Here is a 23,151-nt window from a genome sequence, read left to right as displayed (position 1 = left end):
TCTAAAAGATATTCAATTTAGTGCTATAATATTAAAATATATACTTAATAGATAAGTATATCAACTTATATTATGCTTACAATTCTATTATTTAATTAAAATAATAAATTTATTGATAAAATATATATAGCAATAGTGAATTAGAACAAATTTAGAAATTTCATAAATTTTAAGTGATCTCCATCTATTATATTTAATAAAAAATAAACTCAAGTTACATCTCCTGACTTCTTTTTCAGAAAATTCTTCTATAGTAAAAATCTTTAATTAATTAAAAGGTGAGTATAGGAAGACACCTTGTGATCATATATTTAATTGTTATCAAATTTTATTAAACTCTTCAGTAAATTCCTTAGATAATGTAACAATAATACTTTAATTTAGAATAATCCAAAAAATATATAACTGGAGCTTATTAAAAACTATTATAAGGACATTTATTAACAAAAATCTATAGTTTTAGTGGAGTTTTCTAAAGTGTTAATAATTAAGACTTCATAAGAAATTAAAGTATATTTATGAATAAACACTAGAATTAACTATAAATATATCACTCAATTTATTTAAGATTATAGGGCAGATAACTTGAGAATAGTAATATACCATATATTAAAGGGATAATCCATTTATAAAGATTTTATTCAGTTTAATAAACTCCATTAAATAGTACTAAATAGAGTTAAAATCTTAATAGTCTTATATAAATGACTTCTCAAAATAAACATCTAGTAGTATAAATAATTAAATAAAAAAATATTAGGCCAAATTTTCATTCATAACCTAACGAAATAAATCATCTATTAAGGTATGAGGTAATTTATAATAAAATAAAATTCCTTTATATTCTTCATAAGAACATAAAGCAAATATTTTATCTATTTTTTTTAGCTTTTAAAGTACAGTAATATGTCAATTTCTTATATATAAAATATGTCACTTGAGATCTATTTGATAATTTTGTATCATATCCAGAGTAAGCCAAGCACTTTTTTATTTTTATGCTTCTTCCTAGATTACCAAAAATTCAATAAACCCAAAAATATGACATTTCCAATCAAGCCAAGTGTACATAAAAGCAAAAATATGTCTAATTCTAAAATATTCTAAAATTTTGAAATATATAAATTGTTTTCGAATCTATTTATACATGTCACTAATTTCATATTATTTAAACTTACATATAATATTATAGAAATTATAAATAAAGCAAACGAGGCTGACAAACCATCAATATATTTTACATATGTTGGTTTACTTTTAGATACTATTGGACAGTACTTTGCAATAATTGCCTCATGATCGGAGTCAGAATTATCTGATTCTGATATATATAAAAATAAGATATAACAAGTAAATATTAGCTCCTACTATGAAGTTTATCTTCACTTACCTGATAACTCTATATTACCATATCCACTGCATTTTCTAAGCATTTTGAGTTATTTTCAATAATATTGTTTAATCCCTATCCACATCTTAATATATATATGGCGCTATGAGTTATTAGATCCCTAAGAACAACTAAAAAGCTAACAACTCTTCATGAAAGTTTATAAGTTCTATAACATTTGTGAACTATTGTAAGAGTGACCAGAACTAAAATTAGTTAATATTAAATTAAAAGAAGTAATTGGAAATAACTTGTAACATATATAAAAGTAAATATTGATGCACTGAATTACTAGAGAAGATAATTTCATAATATATTAAGCATTATAACCATATCAGAGATGATATTTAAAAAAAGTATCATTTTGTTTAATGATAATATTGGCATTCAATGTCTAATTTAAATAAGATATAGTATTCACAAATTTTAATATATATTATAATTAATATTACATATTAAATAAAATATAATACCTTTAAAGTAAATGCAGGTAATCAATATTGTAATAAATTAAATATTCTATATTCAAGAGAAAAAAGAAGAAATAATAGGTATAAACATATAATAATTCACAGAATTACTAAATACAAGCCATATAAGTAAATATTAAAAAAGTTATTTGAGAATATTGAATATAAAGGTATTTAATTTCTTTATTATATAGATATTAACAAATCTTTAAATATACAATAAAATTTATTAATGAAATATGAATTACTCATCTAATCTGTGCAATTACTTAGTACTTGTTTAAATAATTACTATATATAATCTTTTTTTTCTACATTGCGTATTTCAATCAAATAAATTTTATTAGTATTAGATTGATTAAAAAAGTGATATTAAAAAAACTTTATGCAATTTCATTATACTATATTAATAAGTTTTTGACTTAAAAGTTAATATCTCAATACAGATATTCAAACCTTACAAATGAAATCTTTTCTTTTAACTAAGCTCAAAATAAGTATCTGGTTCAGGGGTATTAGGCTGAACTGGTATTTCAATAAAATTAGCATTCAAGTCCATATTTTCTCTTAAAAATCGTTTTTTCGATCCAAATTCTTCCCTTATATAGTCCTTATTTGTTAATGTATATGAATTACTTGTACTTTTTCTACTGTATGAATTCCTTTTTTTAGAGTATTTAGTCTCATCATTTTCTAAATAATCAGTATCAGAATCACTACTACATACATTACTTGAGTATTTATTTCTTTTATAAGGCCTATTTAAATTCATTGATTTCTGTTTAATAAATTCAGCTTCTAAAGCAGCATTTATATCACTTATTTTACCTACTTCATAATCTTCAACTATTTTGAGAAATGCATGCTCACTAACTCCATCTATATAGGAATTTTTATTTGATTTACATCTTGTCTTACGTGAATCACGTGATATATTACTTAAAATAGTTGATTCACTGCTAAAACCTAATTCTGCATTGATCTCATTTAAAGGTTTTACAATCCATGTTGGAATATCTTCCATTGGCATTATTCTCTTCGCTGCTTCCATAAAAGATATATATGGTAAACTATGCTCACTTATATCTATTGTTGTATCTATATTATTGTTCTTTTTAGAGCTACTAAGTTCGTTAAAACTTGAATCTTGATATTCATTTTTCTCAAAATTCCTTTGTTTTCTACCACGTTTTCTTAATTTAGGAGATTCTGGTTTTTTTTGCTCAAATTCTACTAGTGTATTATTCTTTTCATTTATGTCTATCTTGTCTTTCATTAAACATTCTTTATTTGATATCTCAATCTCATTATTCTTTTCAAGCTCTACTTTTTTTGACCAATTTAGTAGCTTGAAATAAATTTCCTTACCAAAAATTTTCTTATCCATTTCTTCATACTTCTGTAGTTCCTTCTCATTACGTGCTAAAAGCCTATTTAATTCTGATGGAGTAGTTATCTTAATATTACTATCAAATTCTTCCTTACCAAATAATTCACGTAAACTATCTTCATGACTATCATCTGGAATTTCAGTTGAATTAAATTTCCCAGCTTGAATGATTTTTTGATCAATATCAAGCTTTTTTTGGGCTCTTTTTAATACAAGCTCCTCAACACCACTAATTGATACTAATCTAAATACTCTTACTTCATTTTTTTGACCCATCCTATGGGCTCTACTTTGTGCTTGTAAGTCCTGATGTGGATTCCAATCAGAATCAAATATTATAACAGTATCAGCTGCTTGTAAATTTAGACCTAATCCACCTGCTCTTGTTGATAACATAAATACAAATGTATTAGAATCTGGATCATTAAATATATCCATCTTTTCCTTTCTTTCTTGAATATTCATTGTACCATCTAATCTATAATAAGATATATCTCGATAATCTAAAAAATCACCCAAAATATCCATAAGTTGTGTCATTTGACAGAATATCAAAACTTTGTGCTTAAAATACACTAATTTTGGAATCATCCTATCTAATATTTCAAATTTACAACTAACTTTAAATATATCATCATTTCTAGCAAAGTATTCATCAACAAATAAATATGGGTGATTTACAATTTTCCTTAATTGCATAATAGTGTTACTAACTGATCTATATTGTATCTTACCACTAGATATATCCATTGAATGAACAGCTTTCTGTTTAATCTGTCCATATACAACTCTTTGCCAAGGTGTTAATTCCATTCTAATAATATATTCACGTTTCTCAGGTAAATCTTGTAATACATCAGATTTTACACGTCTTAATAAAAATGGTCTTAAAATAGAATGTAATCTATTTATTATAAATAATTTCTCTTCCTCTGTTAATTCTATCTGATTTTCACTTGAAGATAATTCACTAAATGGTCTATTAAACCAATTTTCAAAATCTTCAACAGAATGAAAAACTTTAGGTAGTAAAAAATTAAGTAATGACCATAATTCATTAATATTATTTTGTAGGGGTGTACCAGTTAATAAAATACGATTTTTAGATTGAAAATCATGTAATACAATATGAAATTTGCTTTTAGAATTTTTTAATCTATGGCCCTCATCCACAATTACATGCTTCCAAGATATTGTCTGTAATATGTTCTTTTCACGAATAACAAAATCAAATGTAGTTAAACATATATTAAATTTCATTAATCTTAATTCTCTTATTAAATTCTTCCTCTCATATCTGTTCCCTTTAAAACATAATAATTTAAGGGAAGGAGACCATATATTAAATTCTTTCAACCAATTTGGTAAAGTAGAAAGTGGAACTACTATTAAATGAGGACCATAATTATTCTTATGTTCATATAAATATGTTAAAAGAGCAATTGTTTGTATTGTCTTACCTAATCCCATCTCATCAGCTAATATTCCATGTAAATTATTATTATATAAACTTAGCATCCATTCAACCCCTACTATTTGATATGGTAATAATTCACCACCAACTAAAAGTTTCATTGGATTTTCTGATATAGATTCTGATATTGTATGTGCTATACTATAATAAGATGAAACACGTGATATCGAACTAGATGTATCATTTGTATATTCTAATAAATTATCTTTATTATCTTCACTAACTGACTTTTGTTCTTGTACTCTTAATCCCATTTCTACAAGAAATCTATCAGTTTGATTTATTAACTCTTGTAATCTACGATCTTTAGTTTCTTTTATTAATTCCAAATATGCATCTAAATCATTCTCACGTAATAATTGTAAACGTTCTCTTTCTCTACGTTCTATTGCCTCACTTCTTTGACTTTGTATTGATATTGTATAATGAGCAGCTCTTGTTGCTAAATGTTTTGCTAATATACGCTTCTTCTTTAAATTACGAAAAATATTATCCCTAACTATAGGTATTTTATCTATAATTAAATGAAAACGACTTTGTTGTAATCCAGATACCTTATATTTCCAAAAACCTTTAATTCGATTATATATATGATATATAATTGAATCTTTAAAATCATCTTCCTGAGATGATATAGATCTTTCATTCATATATATTGACTTATTTATATTATATGTATTATATTTATCAATTTCTTTTAATTCCTTATTAACTCCATTAAATAATTTATTAAATAATTTTACTTGTGGTTTATTAAATTGTAACATTATATATTTATTTAAAGGTTCAATTTCCTTTTCATTACTTGTTATTTCAAATTCATTATCATAATATTGTGCTTCATTATTTATATCATTCCTCAATTGTTTTTGATAATGTAAAAAACTAAGAAGTCGAGATTCTTGTAATGCTCTACTAGAGGCATCTGCAGGTAAGGATATATACTGCCTTATTAGAATATCTATATTTGGATCTAATAATTTATTAATTAACTTATTACGAAAAATTAAATATTCATTCCATTTATCAGATAATATTAATGTTGATAATACAGGTCCAATTGTATCTAAAGTATTTATTCTTATACAATTCATTTCTGCTACCAATTTTAATAATCTATATCCTGAATTAGTATTTAATCTTCTCCTTGACATCATTTTATCTACCATATAAAGTAATTTTTCTTTATATATATTTTTTGAATAATTATAATATATATCTATTGATTTATAAATAACATCTGTTATTAAATCTTCATCATCAGTATTTATAATTTCTGATGAGTTTTCTGTTAAAAATATATCACCATTTCTAATAATCTTCTCATCCATAAGACTAAATAAATTTCCTAAAATATTATCAGGTGGTAAAAATCCTCGATAAAAATAACGATAACATTGAATTATTAGTTTTATTCTGTTAATTATTATTTGTGTTTCTGGAGGATCATTTATTCTGTACCTTTCTTTATTTCTTTGAAGCATTATCCAAAAGTCTAAACATTCAGCAAACCTTCTTGTAGATCTTTCACATAATATAGAGATATTATCATGCATATTTATATTAAGATATATTGATACTTTGTCTTTTTCCAGAGTTCAAAATTTTTCTTTTCTAATTTATAATATCTAGATAATTAATTAACTTATAAAATATAATAAAACTGCACACTGTACTCTTAATATTAAATTTATCCGTTGCTAAATATATTACATTAAATAAAGAGACAATAAAAAGAAGAAGAAATAATAAAAAGAAGAAAAGAAACTTAGTAGAAAAGAGCTACTATTTATATTCTATAGGCGGGTAATAGCCATTTATTTTATTTTAATCTCAAACTATTTTTTAATAAATCTTACATATCTTAGATTTTAAAAGTAATAATTATAACATATAATAAATATTAATTATATTAAGTTATGTATAATATTTCCTTATAATCTCTCTTTTTTTCAAATTATATCTTAATTATATTAACTTATTATAATATTAGAGGATATTTAATAACACAACATTATCTAATTATATTTATAATTTTAATTTATTATATATTATAGAAAATATGAAGATATAAGTAAAAAAAAAAAAACACCTACATGCTTATTTTAAAATCTTAAATAAAGGATTATAAGTAAACATCTTAATGCACGACATGACGTATTATCAGTCAAGTCATAAGTAAATAACATGGTATATATTGAATGATCAACTTCTGAATAAAAAAAAAGAAAAAAGAGAAAAGAAAATGAAGTCACAAGATAATAATTGTACAAATAATCACCACGTAACAATTATTGATTTTTCAAAAGAGTTAGATGAAGATCAAAAAAGGATCTTTAAAAAAGTTTTTGTCCATTGTATAAGAAAATATGATAAATTTCATAATGGAATTGTGACAGCAGAAAATTTCTGTAATAGTATAAGAGATGTTGATATAATTCTGCGTTCACAAGATAATCCTTGGAAAGTTTATATTGAAGGATCAAAAAAATGCTCAGTTTCTTGTCCTGCCTTAATACCAATAATGAACCTAGTAAAAATTACAGAAGATAAATATGTTAACTGTAAATTATTATATTTGGATGTTGAAAGAATGGAATCAGTAGTTAAAATTAAAAGTTCTTATGATGGTTCTTCAAAAGTAATAGCTCATATAAGAAAGAGAAATTTAGAAAAAGATTCAGTTAGTTATTTAGTAAACTGCCCAGAAATATTTTTACAAGATTTATACCCTCCAGCATTATATCCAAATACACATAAACATGATAAGTTTAACAATATAATAGAAGAAAGAAATAAAAAAACTACTTTAAGGGCATTGGCGCCAAATAAATTAAGTGATTTTAGAAAATTATATTCAATGTGGGATAGATGCATGTTATCAGATTCTGATTTTTTTTATCATATGAGCGCTAATTTAGGTATTGTAAATATTCCAGAAGAATTTAAATATTTAGTAGCTACAAAAGGACCAAGTAGGACATTAAGTTTTAAAGATGCAATTTGTGCACTTTTTATAAATGATATTGATTCTCAAAGACGATATAGAAAAGTTTATGAATATACAAATATATTTGATATACCTATAGAGACATTTATTGAGAATAATAAAGATATAAATATAAATATTGGGGATAAAGAGATAAAAGAACTTTATAATAATGAGGTTAATAAATTAATATCTAATTATAATATAAATAAAAGGGAATCACTAGATAAAGGATATGGAACAGAAATATATTTACAAAGAAATCCTTATCCTATAGTAAACTCTACAATAGAAAATAGTAATTATATTGACAATTTAATAAAAGATAAGTCTATAAGTACTCAAAATATAGTAGGGAATTATCCAGAAAATTCAAATATAACAATTATTCCTGAAGATATAAAATTAATATTAAGAAATTGTGTAGATGGTCAAACATCTTCAAATGTTGTTCGTTATGCTCTAAATTTACATGGAATCCCTATAACAACCAAATTGGATCTCCTTTTACGTAGGAATGATGATGGTGGCACTACTTCTTTTACATCATTTATGAAAGAGATCTACAAGTCAATAAAGCGGTAATAGTAATAATAATCTTAAATGGAATAATAGTTGGTAATAAGATATTTGAATTTTTTCTTTTGTTTTTATTTAAGGAGAATTATTTATTTTAATAACTAAAAATTAGCTATGAAAAATGAAGTAGTTTATGATGAAAGTTATATACCTATGCAACAGATAAACCAAAAATTAAATAAGACAATTTCACCAATTGATGATATTGCAAGTATAACTTCAATATCAATTTTTCGAGAAAAAGTGAGGAAGATGAAACTATGGCCAAATTATGATCATATATTTAGAGTTGCTAGAAAAGAAGGAAAATGGTATCTTAGACATCAACCAAGAGGGGAAACTTTACAAACATTGTATTCTAAACGTTTAGTTGATATTTCCAAGGTAAATATTAAATCTATTAACTAATTTTCATTTTGTTCTCATTTAAATATATTTATTTTTAGGCACCATATAAAGGATTAGTTGTTAATCCAATTCCAATAGAAGTTCTTCAAAGTACAACTCAAATTATACTTAATAGCCATAATATCCCTTCAAATCTACATGAACTAGTAAGCTCCTTTATTATTTATAGTTTGAAATAAAACTACTATTTTAGAATATATACTCATATTTCTTTTTTTTTTTTTTTTTTATATATATATTGTAGACTATTACACAATAATATTGTATCTTAATAATTCAATCTTAACATTATATATTTTCTAACAAATTATAAATAAGTTTTAATAGTTTAAATTAGAATAATTAGTATTTAATTACTTCCGAAAATCTAACCATATATACTTATATAATTACATTTAAAGCTACAAATCCTTGGTCATTTACTAAATACTAATAAAATAAAGAATAAATAATATTCATTATAGATAATAAGAAAAATTATCAGTTACTGCAGTAGTTATATTCTTAAATAGGATAACTACATCAATTATAATAAACTCCATATTCCCAACACAATTACAGTTTAGTCTATCAGTACTATGCTATTAGTTATATAAATAAACTAGATAAATCATAAGCTAATTTGTAGTAAATAAGCCAACTACATTACATCAATGTTATAAATTCCTTAAAAGGTTGTGTAGAAGACCCCTTTATATAAATTACAATTAATCACTTGATACGTAGACACAACCATATATTGACCTATCTATTTAGTATTATTCTATTAGTTATTGAAACTAAAAATTAGAACCCAGAATATTAAATATTAGTTGAAAAAGGTACTAATTATTCCAATGTTACAATAAAATTACCTATATTGTTCAACTTAATAATGATTTTAGAATATGTCTAAATATATTAATAAATATCTGTATTAGTAGTAAAAAAATCTATAGGCCTTACAAATTTATTTGTACCAGGAATAATCAAAGATTTGAAATATCGACTATCTTCATATGTAGAAATAACTTCTGTATTCCTTAATAATTTTGCCATTTTTGTAATACTAGGATATTTATTTTTAATACAACCAGGAGCTACTAATTCAATAAGTACAACAATAGAATATAATGTAATATCAACAAATGTTATATATTTATTACCTATAAATGGACCATCATTATTAAGTGCATTATCAATAATACCTAGATAAATATCACTATTTTTAATATCTAAGATATCCTTACATAGAATATTACCATTATTTGCACGTAAATTATTTATTATACTGGACATAAAATCATTAAGGAATGAATTAACTTGTAAAGATCTAGAATTCTTCATAATAGTATATGAGGCTAAACTTCTTGTATATATAGATAGTAAATATATATATATAGAATTTATATCACCTAAATATCTTATATTATAATATTTATCTGTTAATAGTGGGAAGTCTGAGACAAAATACCCCATATTTAGAATTTTAGAAATGAATTTATTACTACTTCCACCATTATAACTAAATCTTAGTTCTTTAAATGGTATACCACTAGCCACAAGTAAATATCGAATATTCTGGCATAAATCATATTCATTTGTTGAATATACAACAAGTGACCTACCAGTTATTGCTCTTGCATATAAATTTGGTATATTTGTTAAAATAAGAGAAAGTAAATAGAAAGGTACCAATTTCATTTTTCTTCTACAAGAAAGAATTTAAAATAAGGAGATGATAGTATCCAACTAGTAGAGACATACCATATTTTGTAGTACCTCTTGGGAATATAGCGCCTATATATGTTATTTCATCTTGAGTCTAAGAAGAACATAAATTATAAAAAGAAAGGATAACTCATTACTTAACATTATTTACTATATTATAAATACTTAATATATCATTATAAGTCAATTATATTAGATATTTTAAATATGACAATTTAATCAGATACATCAGTCGTTAATGGTGAATATATAGAACTATCTCTATGACTATTTAAAGCACTACTATGATCTGTGTCATAAGGAAGTGATGGGAGTGATGGGAGTGATGGGAGTGATGGGAGTGATGGAATTGATGGAATTGATGGAATTGATGGAATTGATGGAATTGATGGAATTGATGATAGAATAGAATTACTACTACCATCCAAAATAAAACTACCTTCACTACCAACTCCTCTATAATTATTTTCACTTTGATTATCTTCACTATTACTAGATATTGACGATTCTGTTTTTATATCAGAAATTGTATCGGTTATTGTATTATATTCTTCATTATTTTCATATTCTTTCATATCTATATCTTTCAAAGGGATTGTTACATCTTCTTCTCTAATATTACTCATTTGAATAGATTTTGCTACATATTTAAGAGGTTGAACTGGTAGTTGTAATATAGGATGAACTTCAAATACAAATAATTTTGGCATTTTCACAGGAACTTTTAATAATTCCATTGAATCTAGTTTTAAATCAATTTCTGATTCTACACTAATCTCATTTTGAAGTTTTTGTATACATTCATTAATTTTTGATTCATCTTCAACAGAATGATCATTATAATTTTTATAAGAAATAAGTAAATAATATATTTTATTTTTCTCATTATCTAGTAGATGTTCAACATTAGTACATAGGAGAGAAATATCTTCCATTGATAATAAGTTAATATCTGAATCAGAGATTGTATCATGAATACTACTAGTATCAGTAGATAACTTTACATCTTTAATTTTTAATAAAAATATATAAAATAATAAGAGTACAAAATAATTATTTATTAAGTTATTTTTCATTTTTACAATGTTTGCTTATTTTGATCAATTTATGTCATTATAAATTATACTAAGTTCTATATATCTATTTATTATTAGATCTAAAATTATACCAGCGCTAATATTTGTTGTATCTTAATAATTAATAGATAATGTATTACTATAATATTAAATAATTAAATAAAATTGTTAAAATTTTGATAGGAGGAATTTTAAATGATAATTTTTCTTTTTTTAATGAAATTTCTTAAATAGAAAAAAAAAGATTTATTATTTAAATTCCTCTTATTAATGAGACATATACACGCGCACACATCTAAAATATTATAATATTGTCTAACCATTTTAAGAAATATAATAATAGTTTAGTTTAAGAAGAAACAAGGTTATTTACTTATAATTTGTATATATTTTATTTAATATATGTTAATATTTTTATTAATATGCCAATTATTTGTATTTTAGATTTATATGAATGGATAGTTAACTATAGTAATGAAGAGACACCATCTAATTATACAATATTGCATGAAATAAGAAGGTGTATTAAAAATAATTTAAAGACTCAGAGGCATTGGTCAAGTACAGTATATGAAACAAAAAGTAATATAGATATAAAGTTTAAACAAAAAAGAAAGAAAAAAAAATGTAATAGAATTAAAAATAAATATTTAGAAGTTGATAAATTATTTCCAATAATAAAAACAAAAATAAATAGACCATTTACATCAAATTCAATAATAAATTTAACATCTTTCCCAATGTTTAGAAGGTCTTTAGATTCTATTTTGTCATCATCTTCATCATCAGATGAATCAAATTGTTCAAAAGAAAGTATTAATAATAATAATGATAATAATGATGGAATATTTATTATTAATAATTCATCAAGTCTTTATTCTCTAGCATCATATATTGAGAACATTTTATTAATAAAATGTAGTAAATTACCTCAAAATTTAGATAATGATAAATTATATATTGAAGCAAATATTCCATGTTTTCTTATTTTTTGGAAACAATTTGAGGATTGTATAAAATTTAAAAATTATTATCTTAATGAATATATATCATTATGGCAACAATTAAGGGATGTATTATTATTAACAGGATTGTCTTTAAAATATCCTACTTGGTCTGGTTATCAATTATCTAATATTATTAATAGAGTAATACCAGAAAAAATATTATTAAAAGAAAATTATAAATTAAATAATAATATGAAATTAGAAGATCCAATGATATATGGCTTTAATGAATTAAACTATTTTTTTTTAAATCATCCAGATGATTTTTTTGATTTAAATACAGTTAGTAAACTTATTCAAGAAGAATTAAAAAAAATTACAAAATTAATAAATGAGAAGAATGCAAAAATTCCTTGTGTAGATATTGAATTAGATATGAATAAAACCTCTTCTAATGTTATAATTAATTCTAATGATTTATCTATAGTTCCAAAATTAACTTCAAATAATGGTAAATTATGTAATTATATTGAGAGAACATCCTTAGAATTTACAATACCTGACACAAGATTGGTATCATTTGATGATACAATATTTGATAATTATATATTAAATAAAGAAGATCTTAATAACTATATAAGAAGATTATCAGATAGAATAGGATTAATGATTACAAGACAAAATATTGAAAGAGTAATTAATCACAATAAATTTCAATATATAAGACAATTAAATAATCAGAATTCGAATAAATATGAATATTCATTAACAATATTACAACAATGTATTCAAAAACTTAATATAGTAGATAATATTATGAAAGAACAATGTATTTATAATGATGAAATATTTACTAATTTTATTTCAAATATTGGAGATTCATCTAGAAATTGTATGAATATTGCTGAAAAAATTAATAATTTAACTATTAATTTATTAAATAATGATAATAATAATGATAGTGATAATGATAATAATAATAATAATAATGATAATAATTTACATGATAAGAAGATATTTATACAAAAAAGTTATAATAAATCTATATTTTGGAGTTTTTTATTTATTTTTCTCTTCGGAATATTATTTATAATTACATCAAAGAATAAAATAATTATAAGTTCTAATATTAAAAATGATAATATAGAAGATTTTAAAGGTTTAAATTTTTATGAAAATATTTGGATGAGGAGTAGTGATTGTCTATTAGCAAAATGGGAATATGAGGGTCAAAATATTAATATATGTGATGTTATTGGAGATATAATTATTATTCATCAATGTTTTACAATTATATAATATATAGTAATAAATTCATTAGAGTTATAAAGATAATAATATTTCTATTTAGATCTAAGAATATTAATAAAAAAAGTATCAATTTTAAATAATTAAGAGAAACCGCAACCTTTTTTTAGGTTTTATAAATTTATTGAAAAAAATTATTATTGAATATTATATTATTCATAATTTCCTAGAATATATTTATATATAGAATGTTACCAGTTATTTGTATATGTATTGTGGATAGGGATAATCAACCATTAGTTTGTAGAGTATTTGATATTGAAGAAAAAGAATCATTACAATTTGCAGTTTATTCATCACTAGATTTAATTGATAGAAAACTTTCAAGTGATCTTAATTCAAATGAGGCATATATCGGATATTTAGGACCAGCTATAAGTATAAAATATGAATATGAAATATATGGATATTCAAGTTTTTCACATATTAAAGTTATTGCTATTCTACAAGATCATCCTGAAGATGAGGATGAATTAAAGAAGTTATTAAATGAGATCTATAATACATATGTTGATACTTTATGTAATCCATTTTTACTTCATACAGTAGAAACTCCAAAATTATTGCAAAGAATTGATGATTTAATTTATCAAGCTAAAACTTCAAATTAATAAATATTAGAAAAAATAAAAAAAAAAAATAATTTAGATAAATCTTAAGAGATTAATTAGTATTAGTATTATATATATTTTTTATTTCTTATATTAAATAAGAGAGTATTTATAATAAATTACTTTATCCCCAATAAAATAAGATTTGAGCAGCGCTAAATAGATTTTTTTTTTTCTGAATTAGATATGCAATATTTAAGTAGAGAATTTTAAAGAGATTATGATTTCCAATGGAGAATCTAAAAAATTATGAAAATCGTGAATATATTTTAAGTGAAACTACTACAACAGCATCAGATTCTATACCTTTTTCTAGTCAAGGCCAAATTTCAGTTTTACCAACATTAAAATTAGATGAACTTATAGATCATACATTTCCTATTAAAAAGAATGATCTAAATTGTAGTAATATAACAGAAATTTCCGATAATATTAATAATTTAATAAATGGACAAGAAAGTGATAGTGAGGTATTATTACATTTACCTGAATTTGATTCAAGTATAAAATTTATACATGATGCACAAAAATTCTTTATGGCTTTATCTATAGCTGAATCTGAATTAGATCTTGTTAATAATTCCAAATTATTAAAAGGAAATAATTTAGATAATTCTGAAGATTTAATAGAATGTCAGAGTGGTGTAAATTGTTTGAAAGATATTCGTTGTTATGTTGAAGATTTATTAGAAACTGTTAATGAGACGAGAAAATCCACATATATTTTTGAAAAGTATATTTTTGAATGTTGCAATTTAATAGAAGGATCTTTTAATAATGACTTAACAAATAGATTACAAGATTATGATAAATATAAAGATGATTATAATCCAGAATATCTAATAATATGTGAAAAACTTAAATATCTATGTAAGAAGATAATAGATGACAATAATAATATGAGAGAAAAGTGTAAATTATATGAAATTGAATGTAATAAATATTATAATTTAGATGAATCAATAAGTAATAAATCAAATTGGATTAGATTTATATTTAAATTGATCTTTTTTATTATTTTTTTTATAAGTTTACCATTATTAAATAAATTCCTTGGTTTAGAAGAAAATAGATATAAGGAAAAAATGGATAATCTACAAAATATGAATAATATTATATTTAATAAAGCAAAAAATATGAAGAATTATGTAGAAACCTTAAGTGAATTTGATTTACATGGATCATCAATTTGTACAATATTATCAGAACTTGATATTATAGAGAAATGTTTTACAAGAATAAGATTTTCTTAAGATAATTTTCTTTTTATTTATCTTTAAATTGAATAATTATTTAAGAAATGATCAAACTTATTTTTAATTTTAAATATTAATCGTTTCAATGAATCATTAAGAGTATTTCCATTATAATTATTAGTTGAGTCCTCTATTTCAAATTCATAATTTGAATTCTCTACTAATTCTTTTTTTTTATTTGCTGTGCATATATTATCTAATTCTAATGATACTTTCAAGAATGTACCACGTGTAGATTCGGAAGCATTGTTATAATAATTTTCTAATAATTCTTGTGACATTAAAGTTGCATTACTTTTACATAATATTAATAGACTTTTATTATCTTCATATGGAAATTTATTATTAGATCTTATACTTGTAGATGTAATCCAATCTGTTAATGCTATTATTAATGTTTTATTTTTTATTATACTTAATGGTTGATTATCTGTAATTATACAATATTTTGTTTCATATTTATTATCTACTTTAATATATGATAAAACTAATTCTTCTAATAATTTTGCTATATATGATGAACCAACAGAAATTATAACTCTACTAAATAATTCATTTTTTTGTAAGCTTGTTTCAATTAATTGTTGAAATTGATTTATATTCATTGGATGAACTATATATGATTTAGAAAAAAAGTTCAATGAAGTATGTACTAAATAATCCTTATAAATTAATGGTCCTCCTAAAAATACTCTATAAGGATATTTCTTAGTTTTATTTGAAACCTTAAAATCTCCATATAAACCAACTATTTGACCAAAATTATTAATTAGTGGTAATCCAAAATATTCCATTTCTGGATATTCCCCTTGATTAAATTCAACCCAAATACCGTCATTATCTTTAATAACAATACCACTTATAGATTTTAATAATTCTTCTGGTTTTAAAACATTTACAATTTCCCCAAGAATCGGTGTATAAAAATTATGTTCACTAGAACAATATAAATGTCGGAAAATTTTAGAGAATTGTATTTTATTATCCTTATCATCTAATTTAAATTGTAGATAACCATTTAAATCTAAAAAAGTATCAAATGAATAATATACTTCTTTATAAGAAAATATATAACCTAAATTTTTGAAATTATTAGTAATTTTAAATAAAATTAATTTATCATCTTTAATCCCACTTAATGATTCTAAATAAAAAATACTTTTATATATTTGTAATTTCAAGATATCTTCTAATTTATTTTCATTTAAAATAGTATTATTAAATTTCCAAATACTCAATTCACCCAAAATATTATAAGTTGAATCACCAATTATTTTAAAATTATCATATATTGATACTAATTGTCCCAATTCATTTACAATTGGAAGCCCTACAAATTTATAATAGGCAGGTTGAATTGGAAACCAAGCATATATATATGGACTATTTAATATACACTTTCCCATTATTGGTGGCATATAAGGTGAAATTAAAAATACTTTTTCTCCTTCTTTGATATCAACTAAATTATGTACTTTTTCAGAACATAAAAATGTATAACTAATTTGATAAAGATTTAATTTATTCCCATTTATTTCAATTATATCATCTAAATTAAAAAATCCAGTACTGAAATAGTATATACCACGATATTCAAATGCAAAACCTACTTCTTGTAATTTATTTTTGACTGAATATATACGAATAGAACCAGGATTATGTGGATAAAATTTTCTCAAATCATAACAAGGATAATATACCGTATTATCATCTAATCTAACAGTAGTAATGCAATTAAATAACGAAATAAATAGATTAAGAAATACTTTAATTATGTATATTAAGACATTACATAATAAGTCCTTGAGTCTTGTTAAAAAAAAAAGTCCATATTCCTTGAAATGATTATATTTACGATTATCTCCATATTTTTGGTATATCTGAAATTTATTTGAATTATTTTTAATTTGTTTATTACTCATTATATTTGACTAAATATAGTACAGGTTATAAATGACAAGTAGGCGCCAGAAATCCCCCATAGTTCAATTTCGAGCAAACGTAAAATGTTAATATTTTAAAAGAGAAAGAGCGCTTAATAATATTTAAAATAAAAATTACTTTAATTTTATAATATTTACTTAAGTTAATATTACTTTATATAAGACACTCTATATTATGATAATACTTTTTTGTTAATACCTTAGTATATAAAAGAAAATTAATTAATTTTATCTTACTCTCATGAATAAATCTATATTTATTTGTAATACTATCAAATATTATTATTTAAAAATTAATAAATAGCGCTATTACCCTTTAAAGTAGATAATGAAAGACGTAACTAGAGTGAGTAATGTGCATCATTTCGATACTGATAATAATGCCATCTCCTTAAATATTCCTCATTTCTTACAAATATGATTATAAAAAAGTTATCGCATATTTCTATTATATTATTGTCCTTATGTTTCTTGATAGTTGAATCTGTCATTAGATGTCCAGATATTAGGCCTTTGTCATATTACTTATCGAGTCGTGGTGGTGGGATTCGTGTAACAGAATGTGTTGGTATTGTATTGGCAGACTGTGAAAATGAATTAAGTGATGGCATATATTCTTGTGATGCTGTTGTTGTAGATACAAGTACTAGAAGTAGTCAAAGTTTACTTAGATATCTCGGTATGACTTGCCCAGCAAATATTGGTCAAGGAGTTCATGTAAGTCATGTTGCATCAAGAAATAGGGATTGGCTTTCTACATCAAAACATATTTTTTGTGTCGCCTCATCAAGTACAAATCTTGAATCTGTATATAGAAATATATTTGAAACTGGGATGTCGTATTCTGAAAAAGAGGTTCTTTTACCAATATTATCGATATCAACAGGGAACCCTGAATTAAGAGCTAGAGAAGCTGCTATTCATACAAGAACATGGTTAAGAAATAGATATGATGTTCAGTCAGGCTGTCCCTTAAGAATTATATTTACAGAAAGTAGTCCAGATTTATATAATATTGCATTAGAAGAATTCTCGAAAGCCTTCTCAAAGAATCCCTTTGCACTTCAATCAATTAATACACAACCTACACAATTTGTACCACCTCCACCAGTATCTAATACACAACAACCTCAACAATTATTACCTTCAGTTCCATTACTAAGAGATCTTAACCAATATGAAAATTTAGCATGCCCTACAATAAAGAACTTATATGATTTATTACTTTCATTAGGAGAACCAAATATTGTACATGTAACATCATCTGCAACACAAGTATCTATTGTGAAATGGGATATTCCTCCTGGCCCTTATGCATGTGATGCTATAGTATTAGATGTTGATTCTAGTGTGGCCCATCAAACATGTGATGAATTAGGTTATAATTTGAATACAGCTCCAGTAACTGGGGAAATTGCATTTGAGTCATTTAATTTTCCATCTACTCCTTTGATGTGGTTTACATCTATTAGGAAGTTATATACTTTGTCTTATTTAGATTTAAAATCTTATTATGGAGGCGGTGATATTCTTAAAGAAGCTCTTATAAATGCATATATGGCTATATTTGATCATGCAAAGAATAATAATATTGTTGAACTTTTAATAGTACCATTTGGTTTTGATGTAGAGGAAGATAGGGGATCATCATTAAATTCTGCTCTTTGCTTAAAAGCTCTAGGTGAAAGTCTACAACTGTTTCTTTCAAGTTCATATAATTTACATGTAGTCTTAATAAGTAACTATCACAATAGAGTAAAAACAATGACGGAAGTTATAAAATTATATTTTATGTCTAATAATAACTTTATCCAGAATAGATCAATACAAACTAATAATTTACCCAAAAGGTCTCCACAACCTATTGCAAGAAGATCAATGCCATTGCAACCAAATAGAAGTGATACTTGTGGTTCTAATCATCCATTAAGTGAGTTGATATTTAATTTTTATGGTAAAAGTGCTCACAGTCCTTCCAAATATGTTTCTTTCTTAAATAATAGTATTCCGGGTATTTTATCTTGTGAATGTATTGTTATTGATGTCGCAAAACCTGACCATGTGAAGTTACTTGCAAATTTTGGTAGTATTATTTCAAGTTGTAAGAAAGTTGGTTCAAGTGAACTGAAGGTTTTATCAAATAATAATACTATGAGAAGAAATAGACCTTTATGGTCACACTCAATTAGAAGAATATTTTGTGTTAATACTCATTCACTTATCTATACAAATAAGAAAGAAAATACTAATGCATTATATAGGAAAATCTTGAATTCTGCAAAAAATCGCTGTTCATCAATTATTATGCCTTTACTTTCTGTATCTTCAGGAGATAGTAAATATTCAATGAGGCAATATATAAGTGAGGCTGCAAGTGCAATGAGTTCTTTCTATTCAAATAATAGAAATATGGCTTTACAAACAACTATATATGAAGAAAATGATGAGATATTCCAAATTGGTTTGGATTTATTTGCTGAACACTTCACCCAGACAAGATCCCAGCCACTTTCATCATTAATAACTAATTCTGTTCGAAACCTGCCATATAATAAATTGAATTATCCAACTTCAACTCCTTACCCTGAAGCAAGATTGAGTAATAGAAGGTTAAATAAACCTCCTCAAAGACCTCTATTACCAAAATTCAAATATAATTCTTATAGTAATAGACCTGCTCCTCAAAGAGCAACGAATGTAAATATAAGTTCAACTTCATCTAGAAGAAGTAATCTAGATTGTAAGTTATTGATGTCACTTAAAGATGTGATCTATAATTTACATGATTTTGTACCAAAGAATCTGTCTAGTAGAGCAGACCAAATATATTTTGTTAATACAGAGATTCCTCCTGGTCCAAAAAATTGTGATGTACTTGTTTTGGATATAAATTCTGATATTTTTGATTTTATGATCCAGCAAACAAATCAAGAACTTCCTAGTTTATTACCTACAGTTACTGTCCTTGCAAATATGAATTATGGATCTGGAAGTGGAGATATCATAGATACTTTAAATAGACTATATATTATTGATACTTCTCTGGTAACTAAAGGTTATAGTTATACTGACATTATTGAAACAGCAATTAGAAATCAAGAAAGAGATATTTTGTTACCAATGTTTAATCTTAAAGAGAAATTGATGTCTTCGAGGTCAGTTGCAAAAAATTATGTTGTTGAAGTTATAAATATTATCTTAGGAGTATTAGATTTATATGACTCATCACTAAAAGTAATATTCTATGAAAGTGACTACCCAGCTGCATTGTTACTACAAAGTATACTTATTAATGTACTATCAGGAACTTCTATTGTAACTACTTAAAGTGAAAAGCTAAATTGTAAATATATTCTCCGAATTTTTTTGAGTTAATAATCCAGCAAACAAATCAAGAACTTCCTAATTTGTTATCTACCGTTACTGTTCTTGCAAGTGTGAATTGTGGATCTGTAAGTGAAGATATCACATATTTTGATAATATTGAAGCTTTATTACCTTGTATATTTTGACTTGTTGCATCTATTCCAAATAGTGTTCTCATTATTTTCCACTTAACTGAAATTGTATATGTTAATATACTTAATATAAAACTTCCACAGATGAGCATAATCCACGTAGTAAGGAAATTTAAACCAGGGAAAATATAAGATCTTATTACTAAGGACTTTCCATCATATAGTGAATAGGGGCTTGAAGGTGTAATTATATAAATAAATATATAACGAATTAGAAATTCTTGCCATACTACATGAATAATATAAACAACTATACAACTTTGTGAAAAGTGATACTGAATTTTGGATGAAAAGTTTACTTTTTGAAGTAATTCTTCTCCAAATACTCTAAATAATTCTAACCATACCCAAGTACCTAGAACAAATAGAAGTGTTGTATATCCACCAGAATAGCATGGATATGCCCACAGATATGTAACTAATAATTTGTTGTTAGGCCATGTGATAGCAATCATAGTAATTAGTATTAAATACTTTACTGGTATTATGTTTTTTACACAATTACTTCTTTCATGTTCATTATCAACTTCAAGCAACATATCTAGAAATCCTGCGATAAAAAAATAATTATAGAATATTATAGCTAATATAACTCTCAACTGAATTTCATTATCAAATACAAGTGATATTGAAAGGTAATTCTGAGAATTAAAATTTAAATCCAATATTGTTTTTATGATATTATCTAGCCTATACGCCATAAAACCAGAACCAATATAGATAGGTAGATAAGTAAGAAACGAATATTTTAATAAATTACTTAAGAAGGGATATCTTTTTAATTGAATAAATATTGGGATAAAAATATAGGGTATAATAAAACAAAAAATAGGTTGACTAGGAAATCCAAGTAAAAAGTAAAAGATTAAAACAGAAGAAGTAATTAATAAAACATGAAGTTTACAGTATTTATTTAAATGTTTATATTGATTAATTAATTTACCATCTGAATAAGTATTTTTGAATATCTGCTCATATGTGATTTTTAAGTATAAGAAACCTGGCTGATTAATCATTAATATAATGAATAACATTGGTAAGAACCAAAGCCACTCTAAACCAGAACATTTGAATTCAGCCAGATATTTAACATAAAAATCGATAATATTTAGAAAAGGAGGCTTAGGAGCGCATGGACGCCATGATGATCCAAGATATGCTGCCAAAGCAACAACAGTAAAGTAACCAATGAATGAAGGTACTATTAATCGCCTCAATTTCCTAAAGATAAATTTCCTGTAGCTATAAGTTACTATATTAAAAAATAAGAAGTTACATGTAACTGTTTGTTTATATTATTTTTAAATATTTATTTACATACCTGACAGGTCTAATTTTGAATAATATATTGCTCTACCTGATGAATAAAAAAATGTAGGCATTCCAAAATGTAATAATTGAATAATAAATCCATCAGAGATATTTTCTTCCAAATTATTAGTTGGTATGATTCTTTGCACCGCAACCATCCCATGAACAGCTAGTACAAGAACACAAGCTACACTACGTAGCCAATCAGTAAAAAAACAGCGAGACTTAAGTACTTTCCCCATCAAAGTAATTATTACTAGAAATAATCCGAAATTTATAACTAATATTGAGGGGACAAAGTTCTCAGGAGTTTACGATATATGTCTACTTATTGCCTAAGGTGACGAGCTAAATTATTCATGTAAAATAATAGCAAATATCCCCTAAATATATTAGAAGTAAAACTGAAATTCACTATCTAATATTATTTATTATTATATTATAGTAAATAGGAAATCTTAATAATTGTCATGAGAAAAAAAAAAATTTAGATGGTGAAGGGTGATGATAGATTACACTACTTTAAAAATAAAAGGGGCAGACATATATCACCACACTATGCAACTAAGTTTACAGATCTACATTACCAATAGGAATCCGTCAGTTCGATCCACTATTTACTACACCTGAACCAAGAAGGCGGCCAGCAGAACCTAATGAGTAGTCATCAAAATAAGAACTCTCTGAAGTATCAGAAGATTCCATATCACTATCAACTAAACTGTTACTTGCGGAACTTCCAAAAGGACCTACAGCTTCAGACGGAAGGTT

The 23,151-nt window shown here is 24.1% G+C and overlaps 11 protein-coding genes across 11 annotated transcripts, besides 47 other annotated features; 6 read left to right on the top strand and 5 right to left on the bottom strand.

Annotated features, from left to right (window-relative positions):
• Positions 1-85: 85 nt before the first annotated feature.
• Positions 86-129: a sequence feature (AT_rich).
• Positions 130-185: 56 nt separating this feature from the next.
• Positions 186-208: a sequence feature (AT_rich).
• Positions 209-732: 524 nt separating this feature from the next.
• Positions 733-759: a sequence feature (AT_rich).
• A 54-nt stretch (positions 760-813) lies between these two features.
• Positions 814-835: a sequence feature (AT_rich).
• A 326-nt stretch (positions 836-1,161) lies between these two features.
• Positions 1,162-1,206: a sequence feature (AT_rich).
• Positions 1,207-1,811: 605 nt separating this feature from the next.
• Positions 1,812-1,862: a sequence feature (AT_rich).
• Positions 1,863-2,031: 169 nt separating this feature from the next.
• Positions 2,032-2,094: a sequence feature (AT_rich).
• A 244-nt stretch (positions 2,095-2,338) lies between these two features.
• CMU_003700 (SNF2 family helicase, putative) lies at positions 2,339-6,280 on the bottom strand (the record flags this gene model as incomplete). The annotated part of the gene is made up of 1 exon (XM_002142844.1): positions 2,339-6,280. One exon carries the CDS (start codon positions 6,278-6,280, stop codon positions 2,339-2,341), a length of 3,942 nt encoding a protein of 1,313 aa, XP_002142880.1.
• Positions 5,385-5,427: a sequence feature (AT_rich).
• Positions 5,441-5,466: a sequence feature (AT_rich).
• Positions 5,892-5,961: a sequence feature (AT_rich).
• A 44-nt stretch (positions 6,281-6,324) lies between the features above and the next one.
• Positions 6,325-6,387: a sequence feature (AT_rich).
• Positions 6,388-6,607: 220 nt separating this feature from the next.
• Positions 6,608-6,780: a microsatellite.
• Positions 6,781-6,969: 189 nt separating this feature from the next.
• On the top strand, positions 6,970-8,298 carry CMU_003690 (uncharacterized protein; the record flags this gene model as incomplete). Its single annotated transcript, XM_002142843.1, has 1 exon — positions 6,970-8,298. The coding sequence occupies one exon, from the start codon at positions 6,970-6,972 to the stop codon at positions 8,296-8,298; it is 1,329 nt and encodes a 442-aa protein (XP_002142879.1).
• Positions 7,892-7,927: a sequence feature (AT_rich).
• A 77-nt stretch (positions 8,299-8,375) lies between the features above and the next one.
• Positions 8,376-8,403: a sequence feature (AT_rich).
• Positions 8,404-8,406: 3 nt separating this feature from the next.
• On the top strand, positions 8,407-8,879 carry CMU_003680 (uncharacterized protein; the record flags this gene model as incomplete). Its single annotated transcript, XM_002142842.1, has 2 exons — positions 8,407-8,676; positions 8,739-8,879. The coding sequence occupies 2 exons, from the start codon at positions 8,407-8,409 to the stop codon at positions 8,877-8,879; spliced, it is 411 nt and encodes a 136-aa protein (XP_002142878.1).
• Positions 8,717-8,737: a sequence feature (AT_rich).
• Positions 8,880-8,911: 32 nt separating the features above from the next.
• Positions 8,912-9,056: a sequence feature (AT_rich).
• Positions 9,057-9,130: 74 nt separating this feature from the next.
• Positions 9,131-9,181: a sequence feature (AT_rich).
• A 419-nt stretch (positions 9,182-9,600) lies between these two features.
• Positions 9,601-10,383, bottom strand: CMU_003670 (uncharacterized protein; the record flags this gene model as incomplete). The annotated part of the gene is made up of 1 exon (XM_002142841.1): positions 9,601-10,383. One exon carries the CDS (start codon positions 10,381-10,383, stop codon positions 9,601-9,603), a length of 783 nt encoding a protein of 260 aa, XP_002142877.1.
• Positions 10,066-10,121: a sequence feature (AT_rich).
• A 169-nt stretch (positions 10,384-10,552) lies between the features above and the next one.
• Positions 10,553-10,619: a sequence feature (AT_rich).
• Positions 10,620-10,625: 6 nt separating this feature from the next.
• CMU_003660 (uncharacterized protein) lies at positions 10,626-11,486 on the bottom strand (the record flags this gene model as incomplete). Its single annotated transcript, XM_002142840.1, has 1 exon — positions 10,626-11,486. One exon carries the CDS (start codon positions 11,484-11,486, stop codon positions 10,626-10,628), a length of 861 nt encoding a protein of 286 aa, XP_002142876.1.
• Positions 11,247-11,291: a sequence feature (AT_rich).
• Positions 11,418-11,491: a sequence feature (AT_rich).
• A 109-nt stretch (positions 11,492-11,600) lies between these two features.
• Positions 11,601-11,746: a sequence feature (AT_rich).
• A 105-nt stretch (positions 11,747-11,851) lies between these two features.
• Positions 11,852-11,910: a sequence feature (AT_rich).
• Positions 11,909-13,732, top strand: CMU_003650 (uncharacterized protein; the record flags this gene model as incomplete). Its single annotated transcript, XM_002142839.1, has 1 exon — positions 11,909-13,732. The coding sequence occupies one exon, from the start codon at positions 11,909-11,911 to the stop codon at positions 13,730-13,732; it is 1,824 nt and encodes a 607-aa protein (XP_002142875.1).
• Positions 12,060-12,180: a sequence feature (T-rich).
• Positions 12,304-12,328: a microsatellite.
• Positions 12,499-12,536: a sequence feature (AT_rich).
• Positions 12,645-12,687: a sequence feature (AT_rich).
• Positions 12,798-12,826: a sequence feature (AT_rich).
• Positions 13,024-13,051: a sequence feature (AT_rich).
• Positions 13,341-13,372: a sequence feature (AT_rich).
• Positions 13,373-13,432: a microsatellite.
• Positions 13,513-13,616: a sequence feature (AT_rich).
• Positions 13,723-13,828: a sequence feature (AT_rich).
• A 24-nt stretch (positions 13,829-13,852) lies between these two features.
• Positions 13,853-13,906: a sequence feature (AT_rich).
• Positions 13,907-13,929: 23 nt separating this feature from the next.
• CMU_003640 (sedlin, N-terminal domain-containing protein) lies at positions 13,930-14,352 on the top strand (the record flags this gene model as incomplete). Its single annotated transcript, XM_002142838.1, has 1 exon — positions 13,930-14,352. The coding sequence occupies one exon, from the start codon at positions 13,930-13,932 to the stop codon at positions 14,350-14,352; it is 423 nt and encodes a 140-aa protein (XP_002142874.1).
• Positions 14,346-14,453: a sequence feature (AT_rich).
• A 129-nt stretch (positions 14,454-14,582) lies between these two features.
• On the top strand, positions 14,583-15,605 carry CMU_003630 (uncharacterized protein; the record flags this gene model as incomplete). The annotated part of the gene is made up of 1 exon (XM_002142837.1): positions 14,583-15,605. One exon carries the CDS (start codon positions 14,583-14,585, stop codon positions 15,603-15,605), a length of 1,023 nt encoding a protein of 340 aa, XP_002142873.1.
• Positions 14,779-14,801: a sequence feature (AT_rich).
• Positions 15,341-15,403: a sequence feature (AT_rich).
• Positions 15,451-15,479: a sequence feature (AT_rich).
• Position 15,606: 1 nt separating the features above from the next.
• Positions 15,607-15,686: a sequence feature (AT_rich).
• On the bottom strand, positions 15,629-17,530 carry CMU_003620 (uncharacterized protein; the record flags this gene model as incomplete). Its single annotated transcript, XM_002142836.1, has 1 exon — positions 15,629-17,530. One exon carries the CDS (start codon positions 17,528-17,530, stop codon positions 15,629-15,631), a length of 1,902 nt encoding a protein of 633 aa, XP_002142872.1.
• Positions 15,995-16,022: a sequence feature (AT_rich).
• Positions 16,685-16,728: a sequence feature (AT_rich).
• Positions 16,754-16,834: a sequence feature (AT_rich).
• Positions 17,531-17,643: 113 nt separating the features above from the next.
• Positions 17,644-17,854: a sequence feature (AT_rich).
• Positions 17,855-17,968: 114 nt separating this feature from the next.
• On the top strand, positions 17,969-20,878 carry CMU_003610 (uncharacterized protein; the record flags this gene model as incomplete). Its single annotated transcript, XM_002142835.1, has 1 exon — positions 17,969-20,878. One exon carries the CDS (start codon positions 17,969-17,971, stop codon positions 20,876-20,878), a length of 2,910 nt encoding a protein of 969 aa, XP_002142871.1.
• Positions 20,879-20,942: 64 nt separating this feature from the next.
• Positions 20,943-22,622, bottom strand: CMU_003600 (uncharacterized protein; the record flags this gene model as incomplete). Its single annotated transcript, XM_002142834.1, has 2 exons — positions 20,943-22,321; positions 22,391-22,622. The coding sequence occupies 2 exons, from the start codon at positions 22,620-22,622 to the stop codon at positions 20,943-20,945; spliced, it is 1,611 nt and encodes a 536-aa protein (XP_002142870.1).
• Positions 21,254-21,276: a sequence feature (AT_rich).
• Positions 21,976-22,011: a sequence feature (AT_rich).
• Positions 22,359-22,385: a sequence feature (AT_rich).
• A 177-nt stretch (positions 22,623-22,799) lies between the features above and the next one.
• Positions 22,800-22,824: a sequence feature (AT_rich).
• Between the last annotated feature and the right edge of the window lie 327 nt (positions 22,825-23,151).

Source organism: Cryptosporidium muris, genomic scaffold (assembly GCF_000006515.1).
Source record: "Cryptosporidium muris RN66 scf_1106632373429 genomic scaffold, whole genome shotgun sequence".
In the NCBI taxonomy this organism is placed as follows: domain Eukaryota; phylum Apicomplexa; class Conoidasida; order Eucoccidiorida; family Cryptosporidiidae; genus Cryptosporidium; species Cryptosporidium muris.
Note: the sequence above shows the minus strand (reverse complement) of the source record. Positions and strands in the feature narration are given on the sequence as shown.